General features: G+C 43.1%; 1 protein-coding gene across 4 annotated transcripts in view; it reads left to right on the plus strand.

Moving 5' to 3' along the window:
• CDKL2 (cyclin dependent kinase like 2) overlaps window positions 1-14,767 on the plus strand; it is a 36,750-nt gene extending 21,983 nt beyond the window's left edge. For all 4 annotated transcript variants that reach the window (XM_038398105.2, XM_043514080.1, XM_043514079.1 and 1 more), the window contains 8 exons: window positions 377-516; window positions 2,324-2,412; window positions 5,606-5,735; window positions 9,688-9,980; window positions 10,784-10,877; window positions 11,633-11,750; window positions 11,951-12,057; window positions 12,872-14,767. In XM_038398105.2, coding sequence (XP_038254033.1) covers window positions 377-516; window positions 2,324-2,412; window positions 5,606-5,735; window positions 9,688-9,980; window positions 10,784-10,877; window positions 11,633-11,750; window positions 11,951-12,057; window positions 12,872-12,931 — 1,031 coding nt within the window. In that variant the 3' untranslated portion in view covers window positions 12,932-14,767. The remainder of the gene's footprint in view (window positions 1-376; window positions 517-2,323; window positions 2,413-5,605; window positions 5,736-9,687; window positions 9,981-10,783; window positions 10,878-11,632; window positions 11,751-11,950; window positions 12,058-12,871) is intronic.
• Window positions 14,768-18,552: the final 3,785 nt, after the last annotated feature.

Here is an 18,552-nt window from a genome sequence, read left to right on the forward strand (position 1 = left end):
ATGCTGTAAAAGGTAGTGGGTCTCCTTTAGCTTGAAAATGGAACCAGAGTTCATTTTGCTTGTAGAAAGGGAGACCCCACAAAGGCATCACTGAAGGGTCTCAGTCTCTAAGGTTAGTCTGGGCCAGGTTGAGGGATAGAGTTTTCTCAGCCAAGAAAAGCCTTTTCATATTGGCTGTCTTTGAGGTTCTAGATCCAAAATGTCTGATAGGATAAAGAACCACAGTGAGACCGCTGAGAGCTTTAGCTAGCGTAAGGAAAATGGTAACGTTTGGCACGGACATCCTGACGTGTACAATCGAGCAGAGGGCTACAGTCTGTGCTAAGCTTTGTGTACGCAGTTGTGGTCCCATAACAATATAACCTACCCATTCCAGGTAACTTAACTCCGAGGCATCAAGAGCTGTTCTATAAAAATCCACTCTTTGCTGGAGTGAGGTTGCCAGAGGTCAAGGAGGTCGAACCTCTTGAAAGACGGTATCCCAAGCTCTCTGCTGCAGTGTTAGATTTAACAAAGGTAATTAATTATTTTGGAAATGCCTTGGTCTTCTGCTTTCTCCTTCTGTCCATCTTCCCTTTGCTCTTAAGGTTCTGTGATTTAGATTGAGGGGAAGAGGGATCAAAAATGCAAGGGAAAGGCTGCATTTCTGGCTGGCTGTCAGTTTCCAGTCTAATGAACAATTAGCTGGGTTGGCAGTTGAAAAAAACCATGATGCACAGCCCTCTTCCTTTCAACAAAACACTGCTGCTGCTAGGATTTATTGTGTCCTCATTCCCCTTGTCTGTGCTTTCTGCTTCCACCTTTGGCTGTCCTCCTTACCCTGGGAAAACTGGGTCCTGACCCCCCTTGTGTCACCCCACTTATCGCTTCTCCACTCAGGGGCATCATTTGCCAGGGGGACAGTTGCCCCCTTAGACTTTTCATAGGTCTATTTTCTCCACTGCCCCCCATCTCCTCTGCACCTTCCATAGGCTCTGTAGCTGTGCCACTGGCAGAGGGAGGCTAGGCCTTCTCTTGTCGCCTTCTACCTCATTGACTGAATGGGGATGGAGCTGAGGCCACCACTCCTTGTGGGGTTGGTGATGGTTGGGGAAGGAGGCTCTGAGCTGCTCTCCTTCCTGCCTGGATCCGTGGCCACTGAGCAGAGGGAGCAAGAGCTGTGGTCCCTGCTCCACATGCTTTGTTCTCCTCTCACATGGAGCTGCTGGTAGGGTGGTGGTGGTAGGAAGTAGGGTCTAGTCTGACTAGTGATTTGGAGGCCCCATTCAGTACTGATTCCAGCCTCAGCTGTGGTGGGTAGCTCACCCACCCAGGGTACAGTTTTCGGGGAAAGGCTTTAAAGGTGGGTGGTCCCTTTGAATATGTGGCAGCTGCCATTTTAGTTGACGGCAAGGTTGAACTGGGGACCTCTAGAGCTGAAAGCATGAGTCTCTGCAGGCTCTCAAGCTGTGGGTTGGGCACAGAGCGGGACAGGTAACACATGCTGACCAGTGTGTTACAGATGCAAAATCCTAGCAAGGAGCAGTTAAAACACCCTTTCTCTCTGGTATGTGATTTTATATTGTGTGGCCACGTGGGGAGCAACTTTCTCTCCCTATAGCTAGCTGCATTCAGCCTGCATACTCTATGACCCATAGAGCCACTTATCTGTAACTCTTGGAGTTGGTACCTTTCCTTGTAAAGAACAGAAGCAAGTAGGTCTGTTTCTTGATGGTGGGGAGGAGTAGATAGGAGTCTGCCCTTCATCTTCCTCCCCAGAATTTTCTGCCTCTGTTACAATAACAATTAGCCTCTAGAAAACCCTCAATTTTGCCTTAGCCACTTTAGATTTTTAGTTTTGAGAAAATATGTATTAAACATTGCTGCTGCTACTGTGTGTGTTTGTGTGTGCAATACAATAATTTTGTTGGCCAAATAAAATAACACTTTGAACACAACTTACTTGGTTTCTAATACTTAACATTGTCCATACTGTAAAATCCTGGCCAAAAAATTAAAATAATCAAAATTAGAGAGATGGTTACTGTTTAGGAGAAAGCAGATTGATGTCAGTGAAAGGCAGCAATTCTATATAGAAAGAGTTTCCAAGTGTCATTGACTAAAATAGATGCAGCAAGCAAACATTGTTAAATTCCTCCACTTTGTCCTCCCTGGTTACACCCCTTAATCACACTGTAGCAGTTTTTTCTTTTATAACTTTGGGCCTTGTTTGTTTTTCTTTTTCTTTCTTTCTTTCCCTTTAGTGACTTTTATTTAGAAATATCAAAGATTTTTCATTTGATGCTACTGCAATTGCCTACCAAACTTTACCTTGGTCTTTTAGAAATGCTTGCAGATCGATCCAGACAAAAGGCCATCCTGTGCTGACCTACTGCAATGCGATTTCTTTAACAAAGATGGATTTGCAGAAAGGTACGTTGTCTGTTTGCTTCTTGGTCAAAATGGCCATGTGAGAGAAGGAGGTAATGCCACTGAGCTCTGAGAGGTTTCATGCTGTGTTTGCAGGGCTGGCAGTTAGAAAAAAACCCAAGACTTTACTTGTCAACTGAGCACATTTGATATGGAAAATGCCAGACAGTAAACATGGAGTCTGGCACAGTGCCATTTTTACCTCATCATTTTGCAGAGTAGAATTGCGCTTTCGGATAAAGAGCAGCCTTCAGTGTGGATAGCATTACACCAGTGTAGTACTTGCTGCATGTTTAACAGAAAAAAGAAAATTATTATGCCCAGGGAAATTTAGAGAATTGCCTCTAAATAAATATTCATCAAGTTATTGCCATAAAATGCACAGAAAACATATTAGAAATCAGTGTGTGAATTATTTGGCCAGGTTTGTTCAGTTTTTCTCAACAAAATTTGAGTAATTCTAGATCAGGGGTTCTCACACTTCACTGCCCTGCGACCCCCTTCTGACAACAAAAATTACTACATGACCCCAGGAGTGGGGGACTGAAGCCTGAGCTTACTCGAGTCCTGCCAGCCTGGCCGGGGGGGGCCAAAGCCTGAGCCGCTCTGCCCTAGGCTGGGGGGAGGGGGCAACATAGAAACCCAAGGGCTTCAGACCCATGTGGGGGCCTGTAACCTGAGCCCCATCACTCAGGGCTGAAGACCTTGGTCTTTGGCTTCAGCCCAGGGCAGTGGGGTTCAGGTATTGGCCCCCAGCAGTGGTGCTTGAGCTTGGGCCCCAGGCCCCAGTAAGTCTAATGCCAATCCTGGCGACCCCATTAAAATGGGGTCGCAACCCATTTTGGGGTCCCAACCCACAGTTTGAGAACTGCTGTTCTAGATGATTAAATAATAAAACACAATTATACTAAACTTTATCTAAGTGTGGCAAAATATTGTAATCCTAGTAAGTCAGATCTGCAGTGGCCTAGTTAAGTAGTACAGCATCAACACCACATAGTTGCATATACAGCACATTCCACAGTCCATTAAAGTCAATGGAGTGCTCCCACTGGCTTTAGTGGGTTTCGGTTGAGCCCATATATGCTTGTTACACTGAGTCTTGTTTTGGAGTGGTAGCCATGTTAGTCTGTATCGGCAAAAAGAATGAGGAGTACTTGTGGCACCTTAAAGACTAACACTTATTTGAGCATAAGCTTTCGTGGGCTAAAACACACTTCATCGGATGCATGCAGTGGAAAATACAGTAGGGAAGATATAGGACCAGATCTCATCGGCCACACTGTAAGAGGCTCATTCACCTGCACATCTACCAATGTGATATATGCCATCATGTGCCAGCAATGCCCCTCTGCCATGTACATTGACCAAACCAGACATTCTCTATGTAAAAAAATAAATGGACAGAAATCAGACGTCAAGAATTATAACATTCAAAAACTAGTCAGAGAACACTTCAATCTCCCTTGTCACTCGATTACAGACCTAAAAGTGGCAATACTAGAACAAAAAAACTTCAGAAACAGACTCCAACAAGAGACTGCTGAATTGGAATTAATTTGCAAACTGGACACCATTAAATTAGGCTTGAATAAAGACTGGGAGTGGATGGGTCATTAGACAAAGTAAAACTATTTCCCAATCTTATTTCCCCCCCTACTGTTACTCACACCTTCTTGTCAACTGTTGGAAATGGGCCATCCTGATGATCACTACAAAAGGTTTTTATTCTTCTTCTGCTGATAATAGCTTACCTTAACAGATCACTCTTGTTAAAGTGGGTATGGCAACACTCATGTTCTGTGTGTGTGTGTGTGTGTGTGTGTGTGTGTGTGTGTATGTATATCTATATCTATCTATATATATATACCTATCTTCCTACTGTATTTTCCACTGCATGCATCTGATGAAGTGGGTTTTAGCCCATGAAAGCTTATGCTCAAATAAATTTGTTAGTCTCTAAGGTGCAACAAGTACTCCTCGTTCTTTTTACTGAGTCTTGTGTTACTTGCCAAGTAGCAAACTAATGCGAATAAGGATCGCTGATAAGGATCGACACCAGTTTATATTCTTGAATTCTTGTGCAGTTAGGTGCTAAAATGGAGGACACATAGGATATTACCTAATTTCTGATGCAGAAATTATGTGCGTTCTTTTTTCCAAGTGACCTCTTCTCTAAAATGCCAGGAGCAGAGTACCACCAGCTTCACAGAAGAGTTGAATCCTGCTCCTATTAAATTAAATGGCAAAACACCCTTGGCTCCAGTGATAGCAAGAACAGGCCCATTGATAGTACAATGGATGCCACTTAATAGCAATTCTGATGTTAACAACTTTTGGTTAATAACAACATTTTGCTGGGAACCAAACCTTTCCCATTGCCTATAAGTTAATAGGGTTCAGAGACTGGCAATAGGCATGCTGCTTATTGACAGCTATTTTTGGAAGAAAGGCTCTGGTTGCAGGCAGATTTGTGGGACTGCAACCTGAAAAGGCATGTCCCAGGGCTGCTTTTGCTGATTGCAGCCGCACAAACCTGCCTTTCACTTATTGGCAGCCTTCAGATATATTAGCAACTTTTTGCTGGGAACGGAGAGATTGCGAATAAGTGGAATCTATATTAATTCCATCTGTTGTCCCAGAGCACAAGAGCAAGTGTCTCTTTAATAATGTTTTCAGTGATGTGGCTGCACTAATATCCATAAATGACACAGACAACAATTTACATTACATCATTCTTCGTTGCGTGCAGCAGAGAGAGTCACTGAACTGGAACACAGGACATAAGTTTCCTACCCCAAAAATGAATGCTGTACCCGTGTCTCCGTGTTTATTCCGCAAAAAGTGTCCAGCATTGCGTTCTATTGGATGATGTTTCCTAACTAGCACCAAACCCCATCACGCTATATTCCCCAGCAAAATCTAAACTCAAGCCAAATTAGTGCACAATCTTCATTTGTTTTAATTGCCGTGTATGTTTTGTTAGATGTATAGATTCAGGCCACACTAACTGTGAGGCTTTTTCCTGGGTAATCCAGTTTGGCCAATTTCTCATTTTAAAAAAACATAATAGTTTGTTTGACTTCAAAAGAGACGTAATCTGACTGGCCCTGGGGTGGACATCAAGTTGTGTAGATTTTGTACTAATGGAAGTTGCTTTGTTTGTTTGTTTGTTTGTTTTTAATATGGAATGTAGATTTGCTCAGGAGCTTAGGTTAAAGATTCAGAAAGATGCCAGGGACCATCCTTTGCCAAAAAAATCAAAAATTAGCAAAAAGGACAAAGATGATTCTTTAGGAGAAGAAAGAAAAATGCTTGATATCCAGGTGAGTAGATCTTGTTTTTGTTTTCCATAATAGTATTCATTTAATCTTTTAAAAAATCCATCAGTGTGTGTGCATATGCCCCACATCTGTAATTACCTAGGGAAAGATATAGATATTTTTACATTCCATTATTAAAAATGCACCTTCTTTCATCACTTTCCGAAAAGGCAAGCGTAACTCTTGGAAATATGTTTTTGTGATATAGAGCTGTTGAAATTTTTTCCCAATAAATCTGGTCAGTTGTCAGGAAACAACGTTTTGTGAAACTACTGCTTTTCTTGAAAATGTTAATCTTTTGCAAGTTTTTGACCAACTTTTCTCATTTATCGGTTTTTAGCATTCACTTATCATGTTTGGTTTTATTTTTCTCCATCACTACATTTGATTGGTCAACTAAGGTGCATTGGAAAATTTCAGTTATAAAACAGAATAAAAATATAAGCTTTTAAAAATGGGTGGAAAAATTTGATTTAAAAAATAATTTTGAATGGTGAAAAACTGGCCAGTTTAATAAACAGTGAAATGAAAGAGCCTTTGAAATTTTCAGTTATTTTTCCTTTACTCCAGCTGTATATCTTATACCTAGATTAAATCACTGCCGAATGCAAGACAAGGCTACCCTTGTAGGTCACTCTGAATCTATAACTGATGCAGAAAACCTTGGGCACCAGCTGGACAGTGTTAGTCATAGGCAATATATTAAACCTACTCCCTGTCAATTCTGTTGCTGAGTCACATACAGCATACAGGCTGTGATACGAAAAACCTGCAGCTTTATTCTGGGCTGTCTGCTGTGGCTGTTGTGATCAGTTGTGGTGGTTGGTGTTGTATCATTTCACAGGGGTAATTCTCCGGAGACTGGTGACAAGACATCCTCAGCGAAGGACCTGGGTCAAGATTTTCAAGTGACTGGTGATTTTGGGTGCCTCGGTTCTTGGGTGTCCTACCTGAGACACTTTTAAGGGACCTGATTTTCAGAGAATGGGTTCTCTGTAAGGTCTGCATCATTTGGCCCTGCATCAATGTTTGTACATTATTCTTTCCCCCCCATTCTATTGTTCTCTCCACATTGTGGTCTGGGTGAGCATCTGCCACCTATTTTAAAAAAAAGATCCTTGTGTTTAATTTCAAAATTATTCCAAGTGCAGATGCTATAGAAAATTCATGCCATTTGATAATTGTATATTATCCAACTCTTTTATATGTTTTATAGTCTGCAGTTTGGTGTCTATAAATACTATTGCTCATAAGCTTTGTACTCTGAGGCAATCCCAAGGCCTGTAAATTAACATTTTATTCACAGGAGAAAAAGGTGACTGGGGGAAAGTCTGATTTTGGGTTATAGTTTAATTGAAAAGCAAACACACCTGTGGATTGCTGATCAAATGTAAAAGGGTGTGTGTTTTAATTCAGTCAGTGTTAGTTCCAAACTTTTTAAAATGACTGTGCTAAAAAAAGAGAAGGGACTTTCATTTCTGAGCTGTGTTTTATTTCAGTTAATGGTTGAGTTCATGTTTTGCCTTTTTGGTACTTTAAACTTTAAAGGTCTCATAACTGAAAACTGCACACACGTTAATCCTGTTTTCTTTGAGACAACTGCAGAATCCGTTAGGAAAGGAATTTTTCTGGATTCATTAACATGCAGTGCAACACTTCTGTCATGCTTTCCATGTTAAGCAACTTCAAAAGGGAACCGATTTAGATGGCAGCTGACTCTTGCAAGATCAGATGAGAAAAAGCTATGTAGTGCTCAAGCTTTTAAAAATACAACTGGTGCAACAGACATCTAAGGAAAGACTTTATGTAGCCCAATCATTGCTCTTGCCAGGCAGCGAATGTCCAGCAAACTTACTGGACTAATAGACTGGCTTTCACTTACTGGAAATAGCATCCATCCAGAGAGCAGGAAGGCGCTTGCTGGGTGAAGCATGCTTTTAAAATACATTTGGATAAGGCATTCCAGATCTCATGTAAAGCCTCCTGTGCATTATTTCTTTATGTGCAGAAATGTTGGATTTCATTTTGGCTTCCTTGCTAAGCCCCAGAGGAATCTTTCCTCCTCTTTTTCGGAGGTGGAGGGGGCGCTAAACTCTATATAGCAAAATGACTGCCAGGAAGTCAGATACAAGGGTCTTATTGTAGGTCTAAGTCTCACATACACCCTCCTATATTATGTGTGTATAATGTACATTTCCCTTCCTTGCCTTTGCACCAGACAGTATTCAGGGTAGTTCTATTGGTACTGAGAGAGGTGAGCGCTAGGGACTTGAAGACTGGCCCTTGGAATCGGCAAGCCCTGAGCATTAATCCTGGCTCTGATGCAGACTCCATCTGTGGCTGTGAGCAAGTCGCTTAAACCGTTTTCCTCAGTTCCCAGTGGGTAAAATAAGGATGGTACATGGTTACCTGCCAACCATGCAGAGCTGTGATGAGGGTTCATTAAAGCGTGTAAATCAGCTGACCGAGCACAACGTTATGTTGAAGCACTGCTCAGTTTTTGCAGATCCCTGACCCAGACTTTCGCTGTAAATCCCACTCTAGGGACTGGGGTCTGCCTCAGAGTGATACTTATCTCTGCTCTTGTTCCATTTCTTTGGAAGTAGGTCAGGATATCTCTATTTTTCCTTAGACTTCTGTGGCCTATCTGCCTCTTCAAAGCACCAGTGACTCCAAAAGCCTTCTGCCCATCCTCCTTTCAGCCCTCTCCTGCTCTCAGATGGGTTTCTCCATTGGGCAGCTCTAGCCAGCTGTGCCTTCCAAGAGCATGGGAGGTGCCTGTCCCCTTCTGCCCATGCGCTGAATAATACAATTAGCCCTCATGCACAGTACCCAGCAGTCCTTTTGGCTCAGAGCCTCTGGCAAGGAAAAGCTGTAGGTGTCAGGCTAGGTTCAGAATAATGGGCTGCAGCTTGTGTTTAAAACACAAAATCCACCACCAACAAAAACCCTCTGCTCTTGCCACCAGCCAGCTAACGTAGCTGTAGTCGCGTGCCCTCCCTTAAGGGAAGTTACAGTAAACGTTTGCTTAAATGTGGCTGAGTAGGCTGATGGTGCCTTCATACCAGAGCCTAGAAATGTGTGTTACCAAAGCCCCGGCTGATGTGGGGTCTCATCCTCCGTGATTTAGTCCATCAGTTTTGTTTGCCTTCTTCATGGTGCATGTCACTGCACTTTTGGCACATGTTCATTTCAGAAATATTATGCTCCATAACTAAACATCCTCTAGTTACTGGTGTGTTGCATGTACCTTGACCTGGTGGGAAGGGATGCTTAGTTGAGTGAGGAATAGACATTGGCCTGGTCTAGCCTTAAAAATGTGATCAACCCAGTCACTCAGGGCTGCGAAAAATGCCACCCCCTAAGCACCATAGTTAGGTGACCTTACCCCTAGTGCAGACACAACTAGGTTGAAGGAAGAATTATTCCGTTGATCTAGTTACCATCTCTCGGAGAGACAGATTAACTACACTGATGGAAAAACCCTTTCCATCAATGTAGGAAGCATCTACACTACAGCGGGACAGTTACAGGGCCACAGCGGTGCCACTGTAGTGTAGACGTGTCCTGCACCACGATTAGGCTCTGTTAGTGCTATTTTACTAGGGACGTAGGTGATATGAGAGAGCATGCCCTTTAATTTTCCTAAACATGTTAAAAACCAAACCAAACCTCTTTTGGTCCGTTACTCCTGCATTGATGGGATGTGGTAAGATAACTTATTTACTTTACATAGGACGGTGAGACTTGATAAGTCTTTTGTGAATTATGAACTCTACTTTCTGCTGATGGAAAACAGGGGTTTTCTTCATAACATCGCTACACTTCTACCAGAATCTCACCGCTCCCTACGAGTGTCTGTCTTCTGTTCTTTTTCCACACACGCTGCCATAAGTTAATGTTAACGTCCGTTCTAACCCCCAATAGGCAGAGTGACATTTCTCTTTCTGAACAGGACTTCAACGTTGATCCAAAGATCAAAGATTCTAAACTGTTCAAGGTGAAATTATCCAAAGCTGAGGTGGAGAAAGCTGACCGATCTTCCAATATGAGCTGCCTGTATGACAGCAGAACCAGTCAGTTCAAAACAGTCCCTCCGACAAGCATGAAAGACTCCAGCAGCAGCTTGGATTACATAAAGAACCCAGGCATGGTTATTCCTCCCATTATCCCGAACCTTGCCACCATCACACCCAATATAACTGTTAACTCTGGGATGGGAACTATTCCTGGAACCCATAATTACAGGTATGGAAGCTAAATCGAACAGCAGAGGAGTTTAGCAAATGCTCCTGAAGGAGTGACAATGTTCTGAGAGAGTCATGGAGTGACATTGCTACAATGAAGGGGGTTAAATGCATTTTGGGCAGGGGCAGGGCAGGGGTGGGTGGGTGGTAAAAGGTTTCCAGCGATAGGGGGTAGGGGCTGTAATTGTATTTTGAGGTTATGGAATTTTAGAGTTAGAATCTCTGCTTTCCTGAGTTGATGCCATTCTCCCAGCTTCATGGAGCATAAAGGCAGCCGGTTATGGCTCCCTGATTCTCTCCTTGGCCCTGATGCAACTTCATGGTTGCTGTAATATATGCCAGTGGGCAACAGTCCCCGTGGGACCAAACACCAGTTGGAGATACCCAGAGCACAGTGTGCTCTGACACTAACGCTCACTTTGACGCACTCCTTCCACCAGGGGCCTGTGAGTAGGGTGGCATCAGGACTGACACTGACAGCTCTGGGGACTCTGCCATGTCATTTTCTGCTCTATTTGCACCACATAAGCAGCACAAAGCAGAGCAGCCAGAGGACTGCCTCTAGGAGTGTAACCACAAAGGAAGGCATCAGTTAGAAGGCAGTTATCCTTGCCCAGGACTAACAGCAAGGGTACACTTCTGATCAGGGTTGTAATGCACTGGCAGTGCAGTGTGTATGTTAGAGACCAATAGCTCAACAACTGATTGTCATGGCTCACATTGCATCATTTTTATATTATGATGTTACCAAGAGATTATTGCTAATTCTGATTGGAGTCTTGGATTTTTTGTTTTTGTTTATAGAGTTGATGAGAAGACTAAAAAATACTTAACCCCTTTTATAAAGCAAGGGAAACATTCACCAGCAGGGCCTTACAATGTCAGCTTGGGCACATCGGTAAGCATCGTCCTTTTCCTGTAGTGAAAACAATTTAAACTTCAGTATTTACTTGATTGTCATTAATACCTTTCATTTCAGCCTTCTCTAGATATATTTCCCTTCTTTGGTTTGGGGACATCATATATAATAATTTACTCACAGTCATGTTATGTGAATGTGTTGTACTGGAATATTGTTTAAGTTAGAGGCACTCTCCAAGAGATCGAAGTGATAGACCTGTATTCTTCTAGACAAGTGCAAATACAGTTTCTAGCCAGGTTGGGAGGAAAGGCAGATGTTGGCTATGGTGACCAAGTAGTTTGGGATTTACATTTAGAATTTTCTGTGGACAGATTGTAAAAATGAATGAATCACTCATGTAAATAAATGGCTACCAGCTCCCATGGAATTTTTTTTGAAAGGCCATGCAGATTTAGAGCCTGATGCTATAGTCATAATTCAGGCAAAACTCCTCTCAAGATCAGTAGGAGTTTTGTCTGAATAAGGACTGCACAGTCTAGACCACTTTCCAGTTTTTGGTGTTCTGTGTAATTGTAGGTAGTTTCCTTAAATTACTGATTTCCTAAAGCTTATCTTGAAGATTATTGAACAGCACGTTTCTAGGAAAGAATACAGGCTGTTTTGGTACTCTGATGCTTGAGGAAGTCTCATAGCAGAGAAGCTCACTTCTTTTAAACCTAAATAATGGTTTTACTTTTAGTATCCTTAGCTTTTCTATACATTACTCATATAAATCAATCCCTTGGTATCAGGTCTCAAATGAAAAGAACGTTCTTCAGGCAAACAAGAAAAGATGGGAATTCTCCAAGACAGATGTGCGTTTGCCTGAGCTAATCTATAACCATCTCCCTGAACTCAAAGGAGTGGACGGTATGAGCTTTAATTTGCTGTTAATTAAAGCTGGATGATAAATAAGTTATAAAGAGCAGTATAAATTGTATCAGACATTTATTTTTTTAATCCTATTAGCATGTGACAGTTTTTCAGAGAGGGAAATCTTGACACTGTGTGCTTAAAACAACAAAACAAATCCATAGCAGTCAATGCATTTATTTATTTGTCTTCCGCAGCTCGAAATTCCAGATTTGTCAAAAAGGAGAATAAAACAGTCTCAGAGTCTCGCATTCCATCCCTTGCCACCATCGATCTTCACAACCCGAGCCTGGCTTTGCAACAGGTGATGATCCAATGAAATGCTTTGCACTGTTCTACTAGTGCCTTTCTGCCAAGGTTTTCAAAGCACCTTGCAAGCAGCAAGAGCCAAAAGGTTCCAGACGGTCTCTCTGTGCAGCACATTGCATTCCAGGGTGTCTGATGAGCAGCAGTATACTCACTGGAGTAATTTGTTTTAGGACAATGCAGGAGTTTTGGAGCCTGATGGAGAAAAGAACCATTTTGGGCAAACTTTTGGCCCAAATGTATGACCCTGGGATTATCCTGGAGGCAAACCTGGACCATGTTCGAGGTTCACAATACAACCACAAACCCTGTGTGTTTCGCCTGTTTTCAGGATTTGTTACAAATGGGTGAACTGAGATGCAGACGCTACCCACCAATACCTATGGTTACACAGTGAGTCAGTGGCAGAGTGGGAAATAGAACCCAAAAGTTTGAGCAGCAATAGTTTGGCCATCCCCCCCCCCCACACACACACACAGTTTTTTGCAACTTTGTTTTGTTTAACAACTCGAGCATCTCAACAGCATGCATTAGAAACTTGTAATTTGGGAGGGATGTAGTTCCTAGGTCTCTCTTGGGCTGTGTATTGGTCCAGTGAACATTTTGTTTAGATTTGGCATAGCGTTATGGATTTAAAAATGCACGTTACCCATGTATGCTGATTTGTGATATGATCAATGAAGAATCTGCCTGTTCTATTGATACTGCACTTGGGACAGGCAGAAGGTTATTGATGATCAGTTTTACTAGGTCATACTGCTTTTAGGCTGGTATGTTAGGAATTACATTAATATTTGTTTGCTGACTGACAGATATCGGGGACATCACTGCCAGATGCTTCAGAAGCCAGCTTCCCTCGAGTAGAACGCTAGCCAGGAGGAGAACTGAGGAACGGGGTACTTTTTGCCTCTGAAGCGTATGTATTACTTTCTGCAGCTTAGCCTCTGGTTGCCTTTCAAAAAGAACACTTGGCAAGGGCTGATACCTTCTGTGGGTTTACTGAAGAGAGAGCCTTCCAATGTTCGATATCCCCGTTTGCAGCATAATTGTGTTGAGAACAGATTTGTGCTGTTGCCAAGCAGGGAAGACCAGCGCGTGACTTTGTGAATGGGTCCCTTTTCCTGTATCGTGCTGTGTAGTTCCGTGCATGTGTATCTTGATCCTAAGTGGGGTTTTTTGTGTGAAACTGACCTGAGGTGTTCGGCATTAGAGACTGGGATGGAATGCATTATGGAATTGTGTGTGTCTTCTGAAAAGATGGGTACCCAACAATGAAACTAAGTCAGTGTGTTAGGATACTGACCAACTCCTGGCCTGGGGAGAAGTGTACCCAGAGGTGGATGAGGTTTTGTGGGGCCCTGGGCCAGAGTAAGTGGAGGCCTCTCCCTACCACTTCTGCATGCTCTCCCCTTCCCCCCCCCCCCCCGCCAGCGCTCCTGCTGGGGAAATGATGTTGGAATGCAGGGGCTTACCCTGCCACGCTCTCCTGCCCAGCAATCCTGCAGGGGCATGGGATCAGGGCATGGGGGCTTGCCCCACTCTGCCCATCCTGCGTTCCTGCTGGGGACTGCAGTCAGGGTGCAGGGGCTCCCCCGCTCCCTGGCAACAGCACCTGGCGGGCAGAGCGTGGTTGGGGTGCATGCCCATTTTTCTGGGGGGTCCCCAGTTGGCCAGGGCCCTGGGCAGGGGTCCCATTGGCCCAGTGGCTAATCCGCCACTGGCGGTACCAACAGCATCCAATACAGTTATGTTATAGTAAACTATTTTTCTTTTAAAAAAACAACAAAAATATATTTATGGACAGTTGAGAGCCGCGGGTCTCAGGGAGAGAGCGCAGGGTTACCAACACTTATGAGCCAAGAAAAGATGGTAACTCCTACACTTAAACTTTTTAAAGAAAAAGAGAACACCAGCAAATTTAACAGACCCAAAAGAGAGTGACGTACGGGAAACTTAGATAACGAAAGAAAAAATTCACGGAGACTACATGTTTAAAGGAACAGTCACCATAAAAATTGTCAATGGAAAATGTATCAATATGCTATCAATAACGCCTACATTTAAAAGTTAAAACTGAATGAATTTTAAAAATCTAATATACTTTTTGCCATGTGTTTACTATTGTCATTTCACTAATTTTGGGTAGTGAAACTTAAACTGCTCACTTCCCCTCACTGGTTCCGAGGCTCTGGCATAGTGCTGATGTATCCTGATTTCCAACACTACAGGGGACTGTTTAAATGTTAATAAATCATGTTTTTGTGAAATCTTTACAAATCATCAGTACAGACATATTTGTGTTGTGTTTTTTTGGTAACATCCTGTTGACTATAAAATTCTAATTTTGGTCCTAAACTATTGACAACATCACAAATATCAGAATTGCCTGAAGATAAATATTTGTGCATTGTCTGCACAAATCTATGTACCTTACCCCTGTCAGCATCCTCCTGCAAATAGTGACCCTGAACCAGATTCAGTTGGTTGGAAAGGGCTAAGGGATTACTGTATATAAAATCCACTTACGGGATTGTTGCCATCTGAAATCAATTAAATCAAGAGATGTGTCTCGCATTTATATTGAGAATTTTTGAGTGGTCTAGGATTCTGTAGCATTAGTGACTGTAAATTGTTGACATGAATCTGACAGCTGCTTAAAGAAACACCATCAAGTTGAAATCTAGTCAATTAAAGGAAGTGCATTAAAACTGGTTTCTGGTGTTTCAGCTCTACCAGTTGTTGTTTTACAGTCGCATTTTCCTCTTTGTGGGTTGTGTGTGGAGGTTATTTTTGTGGGGTTTTTTTTCATATCTTCCCTCTTGCTGAAGAAAAGACTTACACAAATAGGGGGAACTGACTGACTTTGCAGAGAGAATGGTAAAACTGATTATACACACAGTGCTGTCAAATGCACAAAGTAAATAAACTGCAAAAAGGAAGAAATCATGTTTGCTGACTTTTCAGTTATAACAACCTTTTTATACGTTACTTATAACCGGGCTCCAGTGGGAACTGCTGGGGGCCTGGCACTCTTGAAAAGCCCGTTACTTGTTTAGGAGCCTAAGTAAGGAGTTAGCCTAACTTTTTAAGCTGGTGTCTTTATAAAGTCCTCATCATAGTCATAGATACAAACTATTAAGACAGAAGCATGACTTTTAAATTGGTGTCTGTCTTTTTTGTCAGGGTGGGTGTGGGTGTTTGATTTTTACTTTGCATTATGATGCAATTTCCTGCCATTCTTGGTTTGTTTTTTTTAAACTCAGAAGTCCTAGGTACATTTTTGAAATAGCCTCTCAGTGTATACAGTGTAAAGGATGTGTGCAGGTTTCTATCCAAAAGGAAAATGTATTTCCTATTTTGAGAAAGATAAAGATTGTTCTATTCTATACAGATTATTCTACCGTATTTGTCACCATAGTCCTGAGCCCCTTCTGATTGTGCATTGAAGTATGTGACATACATCTGTCATGTGTGGTTTGTTCTCTTTCAACCTCTCCCCAGGTGGAGAATTGTGTGCACAGTGTAGTGTTTTGTTTTGGTAGGGTATTTTCCTTATGTGCTCACTTCTCCTCTGTATTTGTGTCAGAGAGGGCAGGTCACAGCAGTGTGCCTTGTACTTGGAGCAGAAGGTGGCGAGGTTTGGAAGGTCCCTTAGTTCCTGGGGGGAGTTTGTTCCTCAGTCTCAGACCAGCTTCTTCAGGCAAAACTCTGTCTCTTGTGCAAATAAGCTTTACTCTTATGATAGAAAGTTCCATTGTGCCAAAGGAGCAGAGTTATCAACCATGGTCCTCATCCCAGGACTTTAGGTGATCTTTCGATATCCTGGGTCCAGGCCATGGAGTGCCTTGAAGATAGGGACTGAGACCTTGAACTTGATTGGATATTCTCTGGGAAGTCAGTGTAGGGAGTGGAGGCCAGGTCTGAGGTGTCTGTGGTGGCTGGTGTTGCTGAGGAGACACGCTGCAGCTTTCTGTACTAGTTGGAGTTTCCTAAATGCTGAAGGCCTCATGCCCAGGTATATAGCATGGCTGGAGTCCAGATGGGAGGTGACAAAGGTGTGAATAACTGAAGCCCAGTTATCATTCTCTGAGATGGGATGCTGTCTCCTAGCCAATTGGAGGTGGTGGTAAGTGTTAATCCCAGTTACTGCTATATGAGAACTTTGCATTAGCGAGAAATCCAGGACCCTCTGAAACTAGACTGCATTGACCAGTTGTGGGTGTGTGCCTTCAGCCCAAAGAGACCGCATCATGGCTACGAACTCCTCAGAGTGCTTCCTTCTTCCCACCAGCATCACCTCTGACTTGCTAGGGTTCAGCTTCAACCAGCTTTTGTTCATCCGGGAGCTGATAGTCTCCAGGCACTGGGCCATCTTGGAGGTAGTGAGGGTGGTCAGATGTGGTGAAAGACAGGTAGAGCTTGTGCCAGTATTAGTGCTTTAAATGTAATGTGTGTTCTCAACCCGGAGCAGATGAGGTTTATTCATATTTGGAGGATGGCATTTGGTTTTGGCACAACACCTAGATGATTTCGTATACAACCGAGACTAGCAGTTCTCTAATGGAATGTGGATGACGCTTACAATAAAGGAAGCAGGCGTTATGACTGGCTTTGAGCTACTGTTGGGATCTTCTAGCACCCACCACTGCCCAAGGACAGAGTGGATTGTGATGTGGGATTGGGGACTGCATTAGTAAATGTGTCAGGACACCCCCAGTCAGATGTGGCAGCTCATTTTCCAGAGCGATCGTAGAGATCTTTCTGTGGCTCATTTATCACTGGGAGTTGGTTTGGGCCATGAGGCAGGTAATCATAGAACTGACACTTCTTGCATATTAGCTGCTGCTCTTACAAACAGCCCTGGGGCTTTTGATAGCTGCTGTTCAGTACCGGAGATCTTCAGGCAGACGCACAGGGTGTGCGTACCAGTGTACATTAAGTGTTACAATAAGAACATTGAGGATTTTCTGTCTGTAGGTCTCAAAATGCTTTCCAAAGGTGGCTGTGTATTGAGTAAATGAAATATGCATGGTGGCACAGCCAGTTCAGTGGCTGAGCTGGGAACTGAACCCAAGTTCTCTGCTCCTACTCCCATGCCCCAGCTGCTGCTCTACTGCTACATCACATACAGCAGGTTGGTTTGTCTTTTACATTTTGCTTTGGTTCATTCTTCCTGTACCTGAGAATGAGATCTCTCACCCAAGAGCCTGCGAGTGAAGCGATGGAAAGTAACTCCCCCAGTGTATATAAAAATGTGCTGCGTGTTTCATTATCAGTACTTTAATGCAAATGTTTATCAGTATGTTTTAGTGATATTCTGTTGGTTCAATGCAATGTTACCAGTTTTGTGTTGTGCACTTTATATTTCACTTCCTTGGTTTTTTGTCATAATTCTTGGATTCTGATATTGCTTTTCCTTTTTGAGGAGGTGGAACAGTCACTGTCTTCACGGTGTGCTCTTAGCCTTGTGCCGTAGTGCTGACAACCCTGGGCTGTGTGCCTCAGCGCTGACTTGGACAGCTCCTTGCTGAAAAGAGTTTATTGATCTTAAAATCAAAGCTGGCTTGTTTTAACTGTGCTCCCAATGTATGTCTAATGTGAATGTGCATGTAGATACTTTAATATGATCAGCCGTAACTAATGATTCATTGGAAAAGAGAATAATAAAACGGTAGGGTTTGAATGGTATAAAGAACAAAAATAGGGGAACATTCGTACATGTTAGCTTATCTGTGGAATGGTTAGTTTCCTGTGCGTAGTTTGGTATTGGTAAGGGTGTGTGATATGGAAAAACAAGAAAGCTTATTCCTAGGGCAAGGCCACTGCATTGATTTATTTTGTTTATCCATAATGGAGCCCACTCTTCTGTTCCTCCACAGGGAGGGAATTTACACATGTGCATGAATTGGGGGGAATTATCCATGAAAGTCTCAGACTACTTCTGATGCGCAGAGCCTTTGCAAAAGTGAGGTAGATTCCCCTCCTGCTCACTCTGTGGATAATGCAGCAGGCTGCAAGTCTCTGGGTATCCAGTCAAGATCCAGTTCTGTAGCCATCCTACATACAGAGTTCCTACTGCAGTCAGTCGGCGGGATTATTGCATCCAACGCAGCCATAAACTAGCGCCTTCCTGCCCCAGGGCCAAATCCTGACCGTTTGCTCAGAAGGCAGTGGCAGCTGTTTGTGTGCAGCAGGGGCAGTGTGTGGACTTCAGTTTTGAAGAAAAGTGGTTAGTCTGTCTGTCTGTGACAGGGCGGGATCTCACTCCTGACTCTTTCCAGGTTACAGACAGCTTGGAGACCTTCTTCTGCTAAGCACCTCGTGTGGTTTTTTTCACAGTATCCTCCCCACCCCCTTTACAGGCTTGTGCAGGTCCCTATTTACAGCAAGCCACAATCCTTAACTAGCTTGGCCAAGGAGGGGGGACGACGGAAGGGATCTTCCCCCGGCCGATTCCTCTAGGCTCTGACTCTGAAAGCTTCATTCTGGCTCC

Source organism: Dermochelys coriacea, chromosome 4 (genome assembly GCF_009764565.3).
Source record: "Dermochelys coriacea isolate rDerCor1 chromosome 4, rDerCor1.pri.v4, whole genome shotgun sequence".
Taxonomy (NCBI): domain Eukaryota; kingdom Metazoa; phylum Chordata; order Testudines; family Dermochelyidae; genus Dermochelys; species Dermochelys coriacea.